The sequence below is a fragment of the Hyperoodon ampullatus genome, assembly GCF_949752795.1.
Source record: "Hyperoodon ampullatus genome assembly, chromosome: 11".
NCBI lineage: Eukaryota > Metazoa > Chordata > Mammalia > Artiodactyla > Ziphiidae > Hyperoodon > Hyperoodon ampullatus.
The window spans coordinates 36,898,310-36,917,234 of NC_136924.1; the positions used below are offsets into that span (position 1 = coordinate 36,898,310).

General features: G+C 46.0%; 1 protein-coding gene across 2 annotated transcripts; it reads left to right on the forward strand.

Moving 5' to 3' along the window:
• The first annotated feature begins 364 nt into the window (after positions 1-364).
• On the forward strand, positions 365-18,067 carry ADSL (adenylosuccinate lyase). 2 transcript variants are annotated; one of them, XM_079715279.1, is made up of 13 exons: positions 365-505; positions 4,060-4,263; positions 5,960-6,004; positions 6,535-6,614; positions 10,645-10,816; positions 11,031-11,077; positions 11,987-12,077; positions 12,494-12,563; positions 12,709-12,856; positions 15,211-15,301; positions 15,943-16,032; positions 16,435-16,611; positions 17,946-18,067. In XM_079715279.1, the coding sequence occupies exons 1-13, from the start codon at positions 428-430 to the stop codon at positions 18,030-18,032; spliced, it is 1,380 nt and encodes a 459-aa protein (XP_079571405.1). In that variant the 5' UTR covers positions 365-427; the 3' UTR covers positions 18,033-18,067. The 2 variants fall into 2 exon arrangements, with proteins under 2 accessions (XP_079571405.1, XP_079571406.1); XM_079715280.1 differs by lacking the exon at positions 5,960-6,004 and having other exon boundaries at positions 381-505.
• Positions 18,068-18,925: the final 858 nt, after the last annotated feature.

Genomic DNA, 18,925 nt, shown 5'->3' on the forward strand with positions numbered 1-18,925 from the left:
CAAACACAGAGGGCTTTCTAAGTGAACCCAGACATCGATCTGATGATACCGAATCCTCACAGGAATCTTAAAGGCGGGTCTTAATGTACCTTTTTTCAGATGGGGAGACTGAGACGCACAGCTGCTGAGTAACTTATGAAGCGCAAATCACGTTTCTGGTAAACCAAGAGAAACTCCTTAACCCTCAGCAGCCAACCGCCGAAACCGAACAACACTGAGGACTCGAGTCTCCCGGAACCCCGGGGGCGGGACCAAGCGGAGGATGTTCCGCTCCCGGCCTTCCGCTTCCGTCCTCGGTGTCCCGGTCCGGCTTCGGCGGGGTTGCGTGTTCGGGATGGCGGCGGGGGGCGACGGTGGCGGGCGGGAGGCGGCCTGCGAGCACGACAGCTACCGCTCGCCGCTTGCCTCCCGTTATGCCAGCCCGGAGATGTGCTTCGTGTTTAGCGACAGGTACAAATTCCGGACCTGGCGGCAGCTCTGGCTGTGGCTGGCGGAAGCCGAGCAGGTAACGTGCTCCGGGGCTGGAGGCGGGCCCGGCCCCGCAAGTGCCGGGTTGGGTGCCGAGCGCCGGCTGAGCCTCCGGGGGCAGCCTCCCCGCTATTCCAGAGGAGCTGAGGCCCCAGGAAGCCCAGGGCAGGAGACCCGGCAGCCGCCACCTGTTGCCTCACGTGTTTTAATCGTTGAGGGTTTGAGGCGCACAGGGGGTTGGCGAGAAGTGCAGTTACCCGTTTCAGGGAGTAAGTCTTGGCGGTTCCTGCAAGAGTACATAGGCGAGCGCTCGTTCCGTGCCGTTGTGCTCGTTTCTGTACACGTCTTTCCCCCGTTAACCCGTAAAGACTTTGCAAGCTAGGTGGTGGTTTTCCCACATGGTAGGGAAGAAGACCAAGCCTCGATGATACCCAGCGCGTTATTTGCTCCTAACCATTGATTGATAGCGGAACCCGGGTGTGTACCCGTGTCCCGTGCAGAGCCTGACTGAGCGCTCAGCCACCTCGCCCTCAGCCACCTCGCCCTCCACCACCTCGCCCTCAGCCACCTCGCCCTCCACAGTGCCTCAGTGTTGTCTGAGACCAGACTGTCACTACAAAATCCATGTTTCCTGGGCCACCGTTTCCGCTTCACTCTGCTGCCGTCTGCCTCTGGGGAGGGAGAATCAGGGTTATTAGATGAGACGTATGGGTTCTCTTATAAGAGCTGCATGTAGACCTATTTAGCCCAAGGATTTCAGAAATAGCTACAGACGGGCCTTTGCAGAGGAGCTGAAGGAAACTGAAGGTGATCCACAGAGCTGTAAAGTTTCAGAGGAAAATGCCACAACAAGCAAGATGGCAGTACCCAAATGACATTTAGTAAACCTGGAAACAATCTTGAGTACGTGCCTAGGTCCGAGGTACACGGTCCCCAAACAGGAAACTTTCTTCCTAGATTTTACCCCCTTCCTATCATTATGGTCAAGAAAATAAAGTAGTACATATCACTAGCAGACAGAATACTCTGTAATGGCCTATATGGAAAAGAATCTAAAAAAGCAGATATATGTATATGTATAACTGATTCACTTTGGTGTACACCTGAAACTAGCACAACATCGTAAATCAACTATACTCCAATTAAAAAAGTAGTAGCAGACATTTCTACAGTGCCTGCTATGTGTGTGCGCGGCAGTTTGAAGATTAAAAATTAATAGTTTACTAATCCTCAAAACAATTCTTTACAATAAGTAAGTTATTCCTGTTTTACAGAGGATAGAGTGGAGGCACAGAGAGATTTCGTAAACTGTGGGCTCAGATAACAATAATAGATAGTAGACAAGAATATGAAGTGTGTTGTGGTTTGTTATGTACTAGCATGTACTCTATTTTCTGTTTTACTTGGTACTCCATGTAGATAAGGGTGGTGGCACCCTTAAGATTTTGCCACTCAACATAGCTAGTAAAAGCTTCAAGCTGGGATTGAAATGTAGAGTCTGAATATGTGTCCTTTCCTCTGCCCAGTCTATATATACATTGCCTGAAATGCATACAATTTTGATATCTCCTGAGTTTGGATTATCTATTAGCTAGGTTGTCAAAATTAACAACATAAATTACATCATAATTCAGTAGTTTAAAAAAAAAAAAACTTGAGCGATGAGAGATTAGGAGAAGTGCTGAAAATTAGGAGTAGGGAGTGAATTTTGAGAAGACACATTGCTTGGGGATAGGAAGCATTTTGACCACGCTGCCCCCTGCTGCTTTGCTTTGGGAGGACCCCTGAGATGTCACGTCTGATGACTAAAAATCCAAGGCAGCTTGGCCAGATGTGGATAGTGTGACTGAGGAATTGAATTTTTACTTTTCTTTTTTTTTTTTTTGGCTGGGCTGAGTGGTATGTGGGATCTTAGTTCCCCGACCAGGGATCGAACCTGTGCCCCCTACAGTGGGAGCTCTGACTCAACCACTGGACTGCCAGGGAAGTCCTGAGTTTTTACTTTTAAATTTTTACTAGTTTAAATGTAAATAGCCACATCTGACTAGTAGCTACCATCTTGGACAAGGTAGGTCTTAAGATGTGAGCCCCTTCCCAGGGCCAGGCCTTGGGGCTTTCAAGTGAGGTTTGGATAAATTTCACCAATGTACATATTCAGTACTTGGCTCCACGGTTCTGAGCTGCCTGTGGGTTGCCAGCTATTTTTTTGTCGGCCTGATTTTTTCAGTGATGGATGAACATAAGATATTGATGTGTTTATTTTCTCATTTGTATCTCCCGGAATTGCTTGCTTCTTTTTTTTTTTTAATTTATTTATTTTTATTTTTGGCTGCATTGGGTCTTTGTTGCTGCGCGCAGGCTTTCTCTAGTTGCGACGAGCGAGGGCTACTCTTTGTTGTGGTGCACGGGCTCTAGGCACATGAGCTTCAGTAGTTGTGGCACTCAGGCTCAGTAGTTGTGGCTCACAGGCTCTAGAGCACAGGCTCAGTAGTTGTGGCGCACGGGCTTAGTTGTTCCGCGGCATGTGGGATCTTCCTGGACTAGGGCTCGAACCTGTGTTCCCTGCATTGGCAGGCTGATTCTTAACTGCTGCGCCACCAGGGAAGCCCTGGAATTGCTTTCAGTGGCACTGAATTTTCTGCACATAATTTGTTGGCAAAGATACTAATAGCATTCCTAATTTTGGTTTCTCTGGCTAAGTCCATCTAGATCAAATGTAAAGCTGTGGCCTGGATCCTACACTTTGGGCACTTAAGTGCCAAGCACTAAAGAGTAAGCAATAAGTACCACAAAGCTCTCCTCTCAGAGAGTATATACATTCTAGAGGGGAGAGACAGGCTAATAGATTTGTAAAAATGTCATGTGGTGATAAGTGCTCTAAATAAAACCAGGCTAGGGCTTCCCTGGTGGCGCAGTAGTTTAGAATCCACCTGCAAATGCAGGGGACATGGGTTCAAGCCCTGGTCCGGGCAGATCCCACAAGCCGTGGAGCAACTAAGCCCATGCGCCACAACTACTGAGCCTGTGCTCTAGAGCCCGCGAGCCACAACTACTGATCCCATGTGCCACAACTACTGAAGCCCATGCGCCTAGAGCCTGTGCTCCACAACAAAGAGTAGCCCCCACTTGCCACAACTAGAGAAAGCCCACGTGCAGCAGCGAAGACCCAACGCAGCCAAAAATAAATTAATTAAATAAATTTTAAAAAAAACAGGCTAAAGGGATAGATAGAGAGTGCACAGAAGAAGGGTGTTTCACATGGAAGTCGAGAAAGACCCCTCTGAGGAGATGGCGTTTGAGCCCAGAGACCAGACCTGTGAGGGAGTGAGCAGAGACATAGGGGCAGAGGGAACAAAAATGAGGATTGCATTGTTTTATATATTGGAGTTCCCTTAGAATATAATTTACCATGATTCATTTAGAAAGTTGTTCCTCCTCCCCATGTCCTTTTAGTTTAGTTGCCTCAATTTTAGTTTAAGAATTGGAAGGTAGGGCATAAATGCTAGCATGAACCAATTTTTTTCAGTGTCACTTCAATTCAAATAATTGTGCCACAAGAAGTTATTTTATTTCATTTTGCCTGTTCTGCAGACATTGGGTTTGCCTATCACAGATGAACAAATCCAGGAGATGAAATCAAACCTGGACAACATCGACTTCAAGATGGCAGCTGAGGAAGAGAAGCAGTTACGACATGATGTGATGGCTCATGTGCACACGTTTGCCCACTGCTGCCCCAAAGCTGCTGGCATTATTCATCTTGGTGCCACCTCCTGCTATGTTGGAGACAATACAGTAGGAGCCCATGATGTTTTGTTTCCACTTAGACTCAATGTTTATAATGCATTTATAAATTTTCTTTGATTTTGTCCATTTTAGGAAGCGACTCCATAGATCTTAGGACCTCAGTGCTCAGGAATTTTCTGCTTTTGGTATCCTTCCAATCTAAACTGTAAGCCCCTAATGACCTCCATAAAATGAGACGTATAGATACTGCCTATGCATTGGTATGCTGGACGTAAGCTGAGATCTTAGCATTTTAGTGGCCAAAGTAGTTTTCCGAAGGGATTTTCTTTCCAAAGTCCTTTTTTACTCTTTGCCAGGACTTCTGAAAAAAAGAAATAATTACATTATAATTCTTAAATCCTTTAATTAGCCAAAGTGTCTCATAGTCAAACATGAGAAAGTAACAGCAAGCATTTTCCTAAGTTTACTAGGTGCCCAGCACTATTCTGAGCACTTTCTATGTATTACTTCATTTCTTCTTCACAAAAGGCATAAGAGATAGATTCTGTTATCTCCATTTTTAAATAGCTTTATTGAGGTATAATTTAATACCATAAGTTTACCCATTTTAAAGGTACAGTTCAGTGAGCTTTAGTAAATTTATGCAATCATTCAGCCTCACCACACTCCAGTTTTCAAGCATACCCCTCACGCCAAGAAGTTCTCTTTTGCTTGTTTTACAGTCAGTCTCCACTCGTGCTTCCAGTTTCAAACAACCACTGACCTGCTTTCTGTGTCTATAGTTGTGCCTTTTCTCGAAATTTCATATAAATGGATTCAGAATATGTAGTCTTTGGCTTTATTTTCCCCATTGCCACAGATGAGGAAGTGTAGAAGTTGAAGAACTTGCTCTAGGTTTTGCAACTGGAAAGGATTCAGGCCTGGGTAGAGTGGCTCCAAAGCTCTGCCCTTATTGCAGGGCACCCATGGGACTAGAAGTTAGAATCCAGATACACTTGCAGTTCAGAAAGAAGCCGTAATTTCTAAGTTGCCCCAAGTAACATTTTTTGTCTAATGTGGTACGTAATTAAAGCCATCAATGTGTAATTGGTGAATCAGATAATGGGAGAACAACAGTCCTCTAACTTGGAGTATCCTTTTAAAATTACCCAGCATGTAGTTGGGCTCAACAATTACTGTCTCATAAACATGTGTTGGAGTTGCCTGCAACACTTACATCTCCTAACCCCCCAGGAACAGCTTTAAATTTCCTAAACCTAGATCTTGTAGTTCATGACTTTTTTTTGTTAGCAATGATTGACATGGAAAAAAGGGAGCGGAAACTAATGAGATGTGCCTTATGGATTTTTTTTTTTTTTTTTAACCCCTATGGATTCTTCTCAGAAACTCAAACACTAATCTTCGGGAAGGTATAAACCCTGTTGACCTGGACATCTTTGCTGTATTCACGATGGGGCTTACCCCTTATCATTTTCCCGTTACATTAGATACCACATAAATAGGTTTATAAGTATAAAGCCTTTGTGCTTATAGATTCCAGTAGTACTGCTCTCTAAGTTGGTGTGCTTTTAAAACAGTAATCAGAAGAGAATTTCTGTTAGCCTCTTCTGGCTTGCACAGTGTGTTGCTGAAAGTGAGATAGGCAGCTAGGTTAGAAACCCAGTTGTGATGGCCAAAAAGTGTTACGTCATAATGTTGTTTGGGCAAAGCTGATTAATGTAAGATCACTGCATTTCCCTTGCAGGACTTGATTATTCTTAGAAATGCATTTGACCTGCTTTTGCCAAAGGTAAGAAGTTGACAGAAGTTTCTCACCAGTCCTAAGATTCCCTGTGACAGGAGATGGGCACCACAGTGTAAAGCAGCACAATGTAAATCTAAATAAGTTACTGTTTACTCAGGTGAATGATCCTAGATCTAATCTGTAGAACTAATCATCTCTTCTTGCGTTAAATCACTATATAAGTTAATGCTTTTTAAAGCGTAGCCTTTTAAGTGAAGAAAGTGTAACCAGCAGCACGTGGCTGGAAAATGTGGGTCAGATTTATGATTTCGTCCTGTTTTTCTTCATGAACGTGCCAGTGGTGTTAAAACTGTGCAGAAATAATTCGTGACATTTTAGGTAGTCAACTCAGTTTTTGAATGTTGGTTGGTATGAACTCTTCAGGGCACTTTAAGAGACAAAGATGAAAAAATATGGCCTCTGCCTTCCGTGAGCTGGAGGTGAAATTGTATATGAAACTGTCTCCAAGTTTAGTTCCTGTTTATGCAAGTGCTCAGCCTGAATTCACTCTTTCTCACACATGGTCTTCCTTGCAGCTTGCCAGGGTGATCTCTCGGCTTGCCGACTTTGCCAAGGAACGAGCTGATCTTCCCACCTTAGGTTTCACACATTTCCAGTAAGTGAGAGGGTTACCTCTTGGGAATTGGGCTTGTTTATGTGCATCCAGCTTCCATTTACTCCTTCAGTTCTCCCTTCTCCATGGTAACCTGGAGGTGAGAAATCTCAAAACATAAGCACTTGGGGTGCCTGTGAGGAATGAACCTTATACCTACCTTAAAAGCTATACTGCTTAGAGAGTAAATCTAGTGGTTCATTTCACTGGAAAATATGTATACAGAAAGTATTCTTTTTTTTTTTTTTCCCCTTAATTTAATAATCTGACACTTCTGGTATCTCCTTTGCCTACAGGGAGATCTTTTAGGGGCAAGGAGGAGGTTGGAGAGCAGATCCTGTTTAGGTCACAGGGCCTGATCCCTCCTTTCCCACTCCAGGAATCCGATGCTGGTTAGTCGAGTCAGCCCAGATGGTTTTGCAGGTCAGGACAGTAGACAACTAGTTGGGGTAACTATGAAGGACCAGAGTTTTAGATGGGTACCTTCCTGCGGCGTGAGCAGGAGGGAAGGAGGGGCTCTCCCAGTTTCGGCCCCAGGAAGGGGAGCCTCTGATTGCTCCCTTCTTGGATCGGTTTCCACTCTGCCTCTCAAGAAGGTGTTCTTGATTCAGTGATTCCATTCTTGAGAATTTAACCCAAGTCATCCAAATTATGGGAAAAGCTATATGTACAAAGATCTTTGTTAAAATATTGTTTATGATGGTAAGCATTGGAAACAATCTAAATGTCCAAGAATAAGAGAATAATTAAATAAGGTATAGAATGTAGTATATCCACAGGTTGGAATAATACACAACCAGCAAAATGGTGCTGGTAAGACTAATAAGACATGGGAATGCACTTAGGTTAATGTTGTGGGGAAAAGACAGCATATAAATTTTACAAAGATTAGAAGGAAGTACACCAAGATGTATATACTGATTACTCTGGTTTATGAGATAATAGGGTAACTAAAATTTTTTCCATACTATATTCTTTATTTTTTGAATATGCAAGTATTTTTATGATTACTTAATAGAACCCTGTTTTAAAGCGAATGATGTCATTTTTGAAATGCTAGTAGCAGGTTTCAAGTGATGATATTTGAGTAGTGGTGTATTAGCATCTGCCTTTTGTTTAATTTATTTGTTTATTTTATTTTTGGCTGCGTTGGGTCTTCGTTGCTGCGTGCAGGCTTTCTAGTTGCAGCGAGCGAAGGCTACTCTTCATTGTGGTGCGCGGACTTCTCATTGCGGTGGCTTCTCTTGTTGCGGAGCACGGGCTCTAGGCGCGCAGGCTTCAGTAGTTGTGGCTTGCGGGCTCTAGAGCGCAGGCTCAGTAGTTGTGGCGCATGGGCTTAGTTGCTCTGCAGCATGTGGGATCTGCCCGGACCAGGGCTCACACCCGTGTCCCCTGTTGGCAGGCGGATTCTTAACCACTGTGCCACCAGGGAAGCCCTGCCTTATGTTTTAATGGGGTGTTGCTATGGCAACAAGGGTATCATCCCCTGTAACTTAGGAAAGCCTATTGAGTTTAATCTTCCTTAAAATTAGAGCCTTCATTATTAGTAGCAGAAACCAGAAGGATTTGTTCCTGTGAAGGAGTCAGTGCTCAGTGTGTATGGCTGGGCCATGACAAATGTTGCGTTCTGTGCTGGCTCCATACACACCTAGCGTCACCTGTGCTGCAGCTTCTCTTCTCCTGCATCTGTTGGAGAGTGCTCAGGGAATGCAGGCATTCCAGTATTCCTCTGGGGATGGTTTAATGAGAGGTACCTGCTGCCACAGTTATCAGCCGTTAGAAACTCAGAAAATGGTATTGATGTGTAGATATGACCTCAGAATGGGTGAGTCCCTGCAATTGAAAAGAAACAGCTTTATTGAGATATAACTGACATACCATAAAATTCACCCATTTGAAGTATACAGTTCAGTGGTTTTTTGTATATTTACAGAGCTCATGCAGTCCTTACTGGTATATAATTTCAGAATATTTCCATCAACCCCCCCAGAAGACCTGTACCCATTAGCGTTCCCTTCCATTCCCCCATTCCCTAGCTCCTGGCAACCACAAATCTGTTTTCTGTCTATGGATTTGCCTCTTTTAGACACTTCGTTTAAGTCGAATCATATAATATTCATCTTCTTGTGACTGGCTTCTTTTCACTTACCATAGTGTTTTCAGTGTTCATCCATGTAGCATGTGTCAGTACTTAATTTATTTTTACATTATCTATTCACCAGTTGCTGGACATTTGGCTTGTTTCCACTCTGTTGCTATTATGTATAATGCTCCTATGAATAGGTCCATGCAAATGTATTTTTTTCTTTGCTTGTACCAATAATCTAGTAGCAGAAGTTAACAAGGAAAACTACCATAAGATTGGTTTGGGAATATGTGTTCTAACCTTTGATGTGTATGCTGTAGACATTCCTAGCAGGGTGCCTTGATGTCACCAGCTGTCAGTATCATTAGCCTAATAGAAGAGAAATTCCATATGGAGTAGGCTAGGTCATCTAGTAGAACTCTGACTTTATTGCAGTTTACTCATAATTATGTTTTATGTTGTAAATAGACCTGCAATAGATTGATTTAGACCTCAGACTGAAGACAAAGCCATTAGCTATTATGTTAGAGTCGTCTGGTTGTGTGTGTTTTGGGGTTATTCTCCACAGTTTGGCTGGCTCTTCATTGGATCTTTTTTTTTTTAATTTATTTATTTTATTTTATTTATTTTTGGCTGTGTTGGGTCTTCGTTGCTGCATGCGGGCTTTCTCTAGTTGCAGCAAGCAGGGGCTACTCTTCGTTGCGATGCACGGGCTTCTCATTGCGGTGGCTTCTCTCTCTGTGGAGCACGGGCTGTAGGCCTGCGGGCTTCAGTAGTTGTGGTGCATGGGCTCAGTAGTTGTGGCTTGTGAGCTCTAGAGCCCAGGCTCGGTAGTTGTGGCACACAGGCTTAGTTGCTCCATGGCATGTGGGATCCTCCCGGACCAGGGCTCGAACCCATGTCCCCTGCATTGGCAGGCGGAGTCTTAACCACTGCGCCACCAGGGAAGTCCCTCTTCATTGGATCTGGACTCTTTACAGAGCCCTTTCTTTACTGTCAGTCTAGAGTTACAGTCTCCAGTATCGTCATCCTTGTTTTTTTTTTTTTTTTTTTTTGCGGTACCCAGGCCTCTCACTGTTGTGGCCTCTCCTGCTGTGGAGCATAGGCTCCGGACACGCAGGCTCAGCGGCCATGGCTCACGGGCCCAGCCGCTCCGCGGCATGTAGGATCTTCCCGGGCCGGGGCACGAACACGTGTCCCCACATCAGCAGGTGGACTCTCAACCACTGCACCACCAGGGAAGCCCCTTGTTTTATTTTTTGATAGCATTTTAAAAATGAACAATTATCTTGTTTACTTGTTTACATGACAATATGAGCTCCACTTGTCTGTTTTGTTCTTTGTTGTATTTCCAATACCAAGAACACATTAGATGCTTGGCAAATGTTTGTTACGTGTATATTTCTTGCCAAGGCCTGGGGACAAACAAAACAGACATTGTCTCTGCCCTTATAGTGCCTCTTGATGGTGAAGAAAGAACTATGCTAGTAGCCCTTTAGTTTTCTAACCTTTGAATATTTATAAATGACATTGAATTTGCTTAACTTATTTTCTTTTATTTTTTATTTTTTTTTTGCGGTACGCGGGCCTCTCACTGTTGTAGCCTCTCCCGTTGCAGAGCACAGGCTCCGGACACGCAGGCTCAGCAGCCATGGCTCACAGGCCCAGCCGCTCCGCGGCATGTGGGATCTTCCCGGACCGGGGCAAGAACCCGTGTCCCCTGCATCGGCAGGCAGACTCTCAACCACTGCGCCACCAGGGAAGCCCCGCTTAACTTATTTGCTTAAACTTTTTAGCTCTTGTTTTGTCTTCACTGGTTTCTCTGTCTCTTACTTTAATTCTTGCCCTTCCCAGAGGTAGCAGTGATTATTAGAAGAAGCAGTGAAGGTTTTATTAAATAAGTCACTGGTTTGAGACCTCTCTGTGTTCTCTTTGGGTTTTTTTCAGGCCTGCTCAGCTGACCACAGTTGGGAAACGTTGCTGTCTTTGGATTCAAGATCTTTGCATGGATCTCCAGAACTTGAAGCGTGTCCGAGATGACCTGCGCTTCCGAGGAGTGAAGGGCACCACTGGCACCCAGGCCAGCTTCCTGCAGCTCTTCGAGGGAGATGACCAGAAGGTATTCTGAAAGTGACCTGGGTGATACAAACTCAACTGTAGGAGCACCAGAGACAAAGCTGACCTCCAGGATGGTAGGAGCGATTGAACCTGGAATGGGTGGAGTCTGGACTGGAAGCGGGTAGTGAAGGCCAAAACCTGGGCAGGATGACTTGTCAAGATATTCGCATACTAGACACACCTGAATTTCTATAGGGATGTCTTTTCTTTCCAAGGTAGAGCAGCTTGACAAGATGGTGACAGAAAAGGCAGGATTTAAGAGGTAGGTAAGTGGGAAAAGTGTTGGCCTCCTTGTTAAGTAATGAAAGATAGTATCCCTCTAGATTTGACCTTAAATTTTTTTTTGTTTTTGTTTTTTCTTTCTCTGTCCTTCCACCCATTTCCTTCCATCTCTAGCCTGGGTTTTATTCTTATAGTCTGGATTCTATTGTATTTCTTATAATTTATAAGAAAAAAGGGGACTTCCCTGGTGGCACAGTGGTTAAGAGTCTGCCTGCGAATGCAGGGGCCACAGATTCGAGCCCTGGTCCGGGAAGATCCCACATGCCACGGAGCAACTAAGCCCATGCACCACAACTACTGAGCCTGCGCTCTAGAGCTCACGAGCCACAACTACTGAGCCCACATGCCACAACTACTGAAGCCTGCGCACCTGGAGCCCCCGCTCGCCTCAACTAGGGAAAGCCCGTGCACAGCAACCAAGACCCAACACAGCCATAAATAAATAAATAAATAAATAAATAAATTTCTTTAAAAAAAAAAAAAAAAGGAAACTGTTTAGTTCTGAGTTCAGTAGAATAGCCTTACCCATGTTGTTGCTGTTTTGCTTTTTACTGAGGACCTCCGATGGGTTGGTCTCGGTCTGGCTATTTGCATCGAGGGCTACAGGCTCCCCCATGGCTCCTTGTTTCAGGCACTCCATTGGACTGCAGCAGGACAGAGGCTCGCTGGACCGTGTTTCTTCCTCGGGTCTGGGCGGCTGTCTGGGTATCAGTAAAAAGGGTGGAAGGGCAGTTTGTTCCTGGAGCCACATGTCAGCAAGGTCCTGGGCTCAGTGTGACTTAGTGCTCCAGTGGCGCCAAGCTTTTGCTCAGTCTGTTTTTGCTCATTTGTTTGACACAGTCACATTTTGGAATATTTTCACGTGAGGCTCTTTTCAATTCATTACTAGGGCTTTCATCATCACAGGGCAGACCTATACACGAAAAATAGATATTGAGGTGCTGTCCGTGCTGGCCGGCTTGGGGGCATCAGTGCACAAGGTGAGTGGTGGTAGCAATGGGAGTGTTGGACGCCCCAGACAGACCCGCCCAGCCTCACTGCGACTTCATTGTGGCTTTTGAGAGATGTCAGACATCACTCGTAGCAATTTGGGGCCTGTCAGTGAAGCCTCTTAAGTTAAGGTGTGTTAGAAGGAAGGACGAGTTTCCACGTTCTCATTAAGTTCATCTCGCCCTTGTCTGTCCGTGATAATCCTACGCAGTGTTTCGCCAGAACATTCCCATGCTCCCCGAATGCCAGCTCTTCAGGAGCTGAGAGGAGTCTCCCTCGGGGAGGACATGCTGGGCTTCAGCTCGGTGGCCTCCCAAAGAGCTCACCTCCTCCGTCAGTCCAGTCCCTGCCCCAGACCCCACATACTGAGAGTGTGGGTGATGCCTGTGCCCCTGCTTTTCCCCAGATTTGTACTGACATACGACTCCTGGCGAGCCTCAAGGAGCTGGAGGAACCCTTTGAAAAACAGCAGATTGGTGAGTGTCGTGTGGAGACCTGGGAACACCGCGAGATGCCAGGAGGGCCGCGGGCGCGTGTAAGCAGTTCCGCCAGGAGCATGCTCGGCCGTCCACTGTCCGCTGAGGTCTTCCTGCCTTTCCTTCTTCTCCTTTACACGGACAGGCTCAAGTGCAATGCCGTACAAGCGGAACCCTATGCGCTCAGAGCGGTGCTGCAGCCTGGCCCGTCACCTAATGACCCTTGTCATGGACCCGCTGCAGACAGCATCTGTGCAGTGGTTTGAACGCACACTGGATGATAGTGCCAACCGGTCAGTGGAATGGGGGTGTCACATACAGCAAGTTGTGGGAGGACCAAGAGGGGCCTGGAAGCAGCAGGACTTTATGAGCACCTCTGTATTCCCTCCTTGTCCCTGAGGAGCCTGGAGTCTAATAGGGAGCCAAGAACATAGAAGGAACAGTGTGATACGTGTTAGAATCAAAATATATACAGAGTAATCCTTGTGGGGGCAAAGCGGAGGGAGGGGTGGTGGAGGAGTTGAGGGAAGCTTCACAGAGGTGACCCTTTAGATGTAAGAAATCTAGGCATTTTTTAACATTTGAGACAAGATTGGGAGCACATATAAAGGCACAGAGCAGGAGAAAGAACAGTTGGGGGAGTTACTAATAGTCGGGTAGCCCTGGAGAATGAAGTCTGTAGCAAGAGATGAGGTCGGACATGATCTTGGGTAGTAGCCAGTTCACGAAGGGCCTTCTAGGCCCTGAAAAGGGGTTTAGATGTTGCTCTTTCTTTTTTTTTTAAGTGTTTATTGAACTTGTTACAATATTGCTTCTGGTTTTCTTTTATGTTTTTTGTGGGTTTATTTTTGGCCGGGAGGGTTGTGTGATCCCAGCACCCCCCCCACCGCGACCGGGGATGGAACCCGCACCCCCCGCATTGAAGGCGAAGTCCTAACCGCTGGACCTCTAGGGGAGTCCCAAAGATACTGTTCTGAAGGCAGGGGGATGTCAGGTGTGGTGTCTTGACACAGCAACATCTTAATCAGTTATGAGATGGGTCAGGAGTAATTTGTAGTTACTAATAAGGTACCAGCATGCTCGCGATTTTCTGCTTTGTGTATATACTTGTTAATATTCAAAAGCAGATTCATTACTCTAGTTTGCTTGTATTCTGCTGGAATTTCTTGAGAGGAACTGATCAGAGTTAAAGCTAGGTCTCTGGGGTGTGTGCATAATCCAGGGTTTATGGGAATAAAACATGTGAACTCATTCGGAAGTCAGCCATTGACTGTTTTTCAGTAGGCTGTGACCTAATCAGATGTGCACACTAAAATACCCTGCACCAATTTGGAGAATCAGTTGTAAGGGGACAGGGAGCTGATCAGAACAAGTTAGGAGGCTACTTTAAAAATCCAAGTCCAGGGGCTTCCCTGGTGGCGCAGTGGTTAAGAATCCGCCTGCCAATGCAGGGGACACAGGTTTGAGCCCTGGTCTGGGAAAATCCCACATGCCACGGAGCAACTAAGCCCATGAGCCACAACTACGGAGGCTGTGCTCTAGAGCCCGCGAGCCACAACTGCTGAAAGCAACACAACTAGAGCCCGTGCTTCACAACAAGAGAAACCAATGCAGTGAGAAGCCCGCACACCGCAACGAAGAGTGGCCCCTGCTCACTGCAACTAGAGAAAGCCTGCGCACAGCAACAAAGACCCAACTCAGCCAAAAATAAATAAATGAATTTATTAAAAAAAAAAAAAAAACGAATCCAGGTTCTTCCCTGGTGGTCCAGTGGTTAAAACTTCACCTTCCAATGCAGGGTGTGCGGGTTTGATACCTGGTCTGGGAGCTAAGATCCCACATGCCTCACGGCCAAAACACTAAAACAAAACAGAAGCAGTATTGTAACAAAGACTCTGAAGTCTTCAGTAAAGACTTTAAAAATGGTCCACATGAAATAAAAATCTTAAAAAAAAAAATCCAAGTACACACTGGCACAGTGGCCATGTAACTGGAGAGGATGTGGATATGAAATCGATGTCGGGTGGGCTGGCCTTGGCGGTTGACTGGAGTGAGTGTTAAGATGGTGACGGGGTGCTGGTGCCATTTCCTGAGTCAGGAGCTACAGGGAGAGGAGGCGCGGGGTGAGGTGGTGAGCAGCAGGCGGTGGAAAAGTGGCTGAATGCACTTCTGGGTCTGGGGAACCTACAGATCAGCCAGGTGGAGCTCTCCAAATGGGTATATGGTCTGGCGCTTGGGCAAGTGGTCTTAGTCAAGAGGTGGTAGATTTTTTTTTTTTTTTTGGTGGTACACGGGCCTCTCACCGTTGTGGCCTCTCCGTTGCGGAGCACAGGCTCCAGACGCGCAGGCTCAGCGGCCATGGCTCACGGGCCCAGCCGCTCGGCGGCATGTGGGATCTTCCCAGAACTGGGCACGAACCCGTGTCCCCTGCATCAGCAGGCGGACTGTCAACCACTGCGCCACCAGGGAAACCCCAAGAGGTGGTACATTTGAGGGTCATTAGGATATTGGGGTAGTTGAAGGAAATTGTCCAAGTAGCACATCTGGCGTGAGAAATCAGTAGGGCAGCTTCTTGGGACACACCTTCCATTTCATGGAAATCGTTATTTGCTTGAAGCGATAACTGAACTGGCTGTTTGTTTTCTAGACGAATGTGTTTGGCCGAGGCATTTCTCACTGCAGATACGATACTGAATACGCTGCAGAACATTTCTGAAGGCTTGGTGGTGTACCCCAGAGTAAGAGGCCTCCGTGAAAAAGCACAGTATGGGGGGGGGTTGGAATGTGGCGGAGTGGGTGGCCTTCTGCTCTGGAGTGAGCGTGTGGGAGGAGCTGGATGCTGGTCCAGTAGGAGCTCTTCCCAAGCAGAGCTCACTCTTCAGGTTGCGACATAAGCTCTAGGGAACCAGGTCTGTGGGATTCATAGACATGTTTATAGAAGAGGGAAAAAGAAGTGCTGTGATTTGGCTTAAAATTGTCCACCAGCCTGAGTCATCAGCTCTGCTGTGACTGGCAGAGTAGACTGCTCCATTGGTCTGTTTGTGAGTACCTGAGGCAGGTGGGTTTGTTTCCATGCTGTACTTGGCTCCCGAAGTCAGGCACTGAAATTGAGCAGACTTGAGGTTTTAGGAATCATTCTGATGAAGCAACTTTTAAAAGTTTACTCAAGTCAATATTCCTTTTTAAAATCAAAATAATACTCTGGATTATGAGAAAACTGAAAAATACGGTGTAGCATAAGACAGTCCATTCTACCCTCTTTCTTCATAGATATGGTAGTTCGTGTCCCTGCTGTGTATCTTCTTAGTCATAGCTGATGTCCTACTGTGCGTATGACTTTGTAACGTGAGGCATCCTTCTTGGTGCTTCACTCATACAGGTAATTGAACGGCACGTTCGGCAAGAGCTGCCTTTCATGGCCACAGAGAACATCATCATGGCCATGGTGAAAGCCGGAGGTAACCGCCAGGTTTGTAACCCCTCATGCTCCTGGGTAAACAAAGTACACCTTTAGTCCTGCTTTCTCCTCCCCAAAGAAGGATGGACGAAGATGTCTCTGTTATTACCTTCAGTCATGGTGTTGGTGCAGACCAGTGACCATATGCTGCCATAGAACAGGCTTATCTTTGGAGGGTGATGGTGGTGAACTCAGTTTATAAAAAAGTGAATTGCTTAATCACTTGTAGAAAAGGTCCACTTTCAGTAAAGAAATTAGGTCTGAATTTCCATAGGAAATGCTGGGAAGTGGGCAGGATATAAGGGCAGATGGTTCATGAAGCTTTGGAGGAGGCCTTTGCTCCAGCTGCCGTAGACAGCATGGACCCTCAAATGCCTGTTACTAGCAAGCCAACCATACTCCTTGTCTTCCCAGGATTGCCATGAGAAAATCAGAGTGCTCTCCCATCAGGCAGCTGCTGTGGTCAAGCAAGAAGGGGGTGACAATGACCTCATAGAGCGTATCCAGGCTGATGCCTACTTCAGTCCCATTCACTCCCAGTTGGACCGTTTACTGGATCCTTCTTCTTTCACTGGTCGTGCATCCCAGCAGGTAAACCTCAGAACACTTCTATGGTGCTGCAGTCTTCCCCACGTGCCCTCTTCTTACACTGCTGGGCTACAGAGCCTGGAATATTATCTATTAATATAATGTTTCTGCTTCATGGGAGGTATGCTGAGAATGGGGCTAGTTAGAAAGAATTTAGAGTAGGTTGCTGGCTAAAATTTAAAGATTTGGTTGCTTTGAGCTGCCTTAAGTGTTTCTCCCAGTGGATTTCTCTGAATTCTCTTTTGGTCTGGAGCCGTGGTGTAATGGACAAAGATTGGGTTTTACTGTCAGGTAGATTTGGGTTCAGTCTTGACTTCCTACTTTTACTGGCTGGTAGGATAGAGATACATATCTCGGAGTATGGACTGAAAGGCCTAGCTTGGTGCATAGTAAGTATTCAGTAAATGTTTGCCACTTTTCCTCTTGACCTTTTGGAGACTACGGGTTAATTCAAAAACATTTATCGAGTACAGACTAGGTGCTCAGATTGTGTTTGGGTGCTGTGTTTAATTCTGGTGCTTTAAAGATGAATAGATAATCCTTATCTTCAGGGAGCTCAAAACTTAATGGTGAAGGCTTAGAATACCAAACTGTACATGCAAAAATTGAGGGAAGCACATCTTTTTGGGGATCACAAAGGAGACAGCCCTAGATGAGAAGTTAGGAAAGACTTCTTGGAAGACATGACATCTGAGCTGAATCTTAAGGACAGGTAGGAGTTACTTGTAGGGAACACCAGGGTGAGAGGAGATGGCAAATGCATGGACGTCCAGCATAAGAGAGTTGCCAGATTATCAGGTGCCCTGGAGGCAGTTAGGATTTAAAGTAGAAGACAGACGGGAGCTTATCATTTATATTCAAGTCACTCTGGTGTATTGGATTTGAAGGACTTAAACTGGAGGTCGGGAGACCAATAAGGTGGCTGCTACAGTGGGTAAGCAGTCGGTGACGAGGGCTTTGAGCCAAGGCCAGGGTACGTGCACACGGGGCACAGATTCGAGGGCTGTTTAAGATGTTAGTCACTTGGAAGCTGGTCGAATGGGGAGGAGGGAAGAAGCAGTGATGATTTTAGCTTGGGTAACGGGTGGAGAATGGTGAGACCAACTGAAAGGGCACAGCCAGGCTGGTTTGTGGGGAGGGGCAGCCTGGTGGGCCCGATGGGGTGAGCTGCCAGTGTCTAGGGAGAGATTTCTGACAGGGAGTTGAGAAAAATAGAAGCTCAGTGGTGGCATAAAAGTTTATCAAATAAGGTCTCAGTGTTATGAATTGACGTTGAAAAAAGGATTCTCAAAACTTAACGTGTTCTTTTGTCTTGCATTTGCTTTCTTCTTTGGCAGGTACGGAGATTCTTAGAAGAGGAGGTACATCCCCTGTTAAGACCATATGAAAGTGTAATGAAGGTGAAGGCAGAATTATGTCTGTAGAGTTGGAAGAGAATTAAACAAAAAACTATTGTTGACTTTGTTAACTTTTTTTTCCGAGCCATAAAAACTGTTACTCTAGTGCCTTATTTAATCTCAAGAATTGTTACCATAGGGACTTCCCTGGTGGTCCAGTGGTAAAGAATCTGCCTTACACTGCAGGGGACGTGGGTTCAATCCCTGGTCAGGGAACTAAGATCCCACATGCTGTGGGGGCACCTAAGCCCTCGAGCTCACGCGCCTCAACTAGAGCCCAAGTGCCACAAACTACAGAGCCCATGCGCCCTAGAGCCTGTGCGTCACAACTAGAGAAGGGAAAACTTGCACGCCACAACTAGAGGGAAGCCCATGCGCCGCAATGAAAAATCCTACATGCCTCAGTGAGGATCCTGTGTGCCGCAACTTAGACCTGACACAGCCAAAAATAAATGAATGAAATAAATAAATCTTAAAAAAAAAAAAAAAGAGTTGTTACTGTAAATTAATACAGCACTTTTCTTTCCATGGTGCTTTCACATTTCTCAAGTTTGCAATGCAGAAATAAATTGCACTGTGGTTGGACTCTCTTTTTCATGGCAACACAAATTTTCGTAATAAATGTAGCTTATAGTTTGCACTCTGCTCTTTCAAGGCATATTTTCCAGCTAGTCTAGTCCTTTTTACACGTTCCCTTGATTGCAATTGCAAGATGGTGAACAAATTCCTGGTCCGCTCTTCTTTTTTTTTGCGGAACGCGGACCTCTCACCGCTGCGGCCCCTCCTGCTGCGGAGCACAGGCTCCGGACGCACAGGCCCAGCAGCCACGGCTCACGGGCCCAGCCGCTCCGCGGCATGCGGGACCCTCCCGGACTGGGGCACGAACCTGCGTCCCCCGCATTGCTAGGCGGACCCCCAAC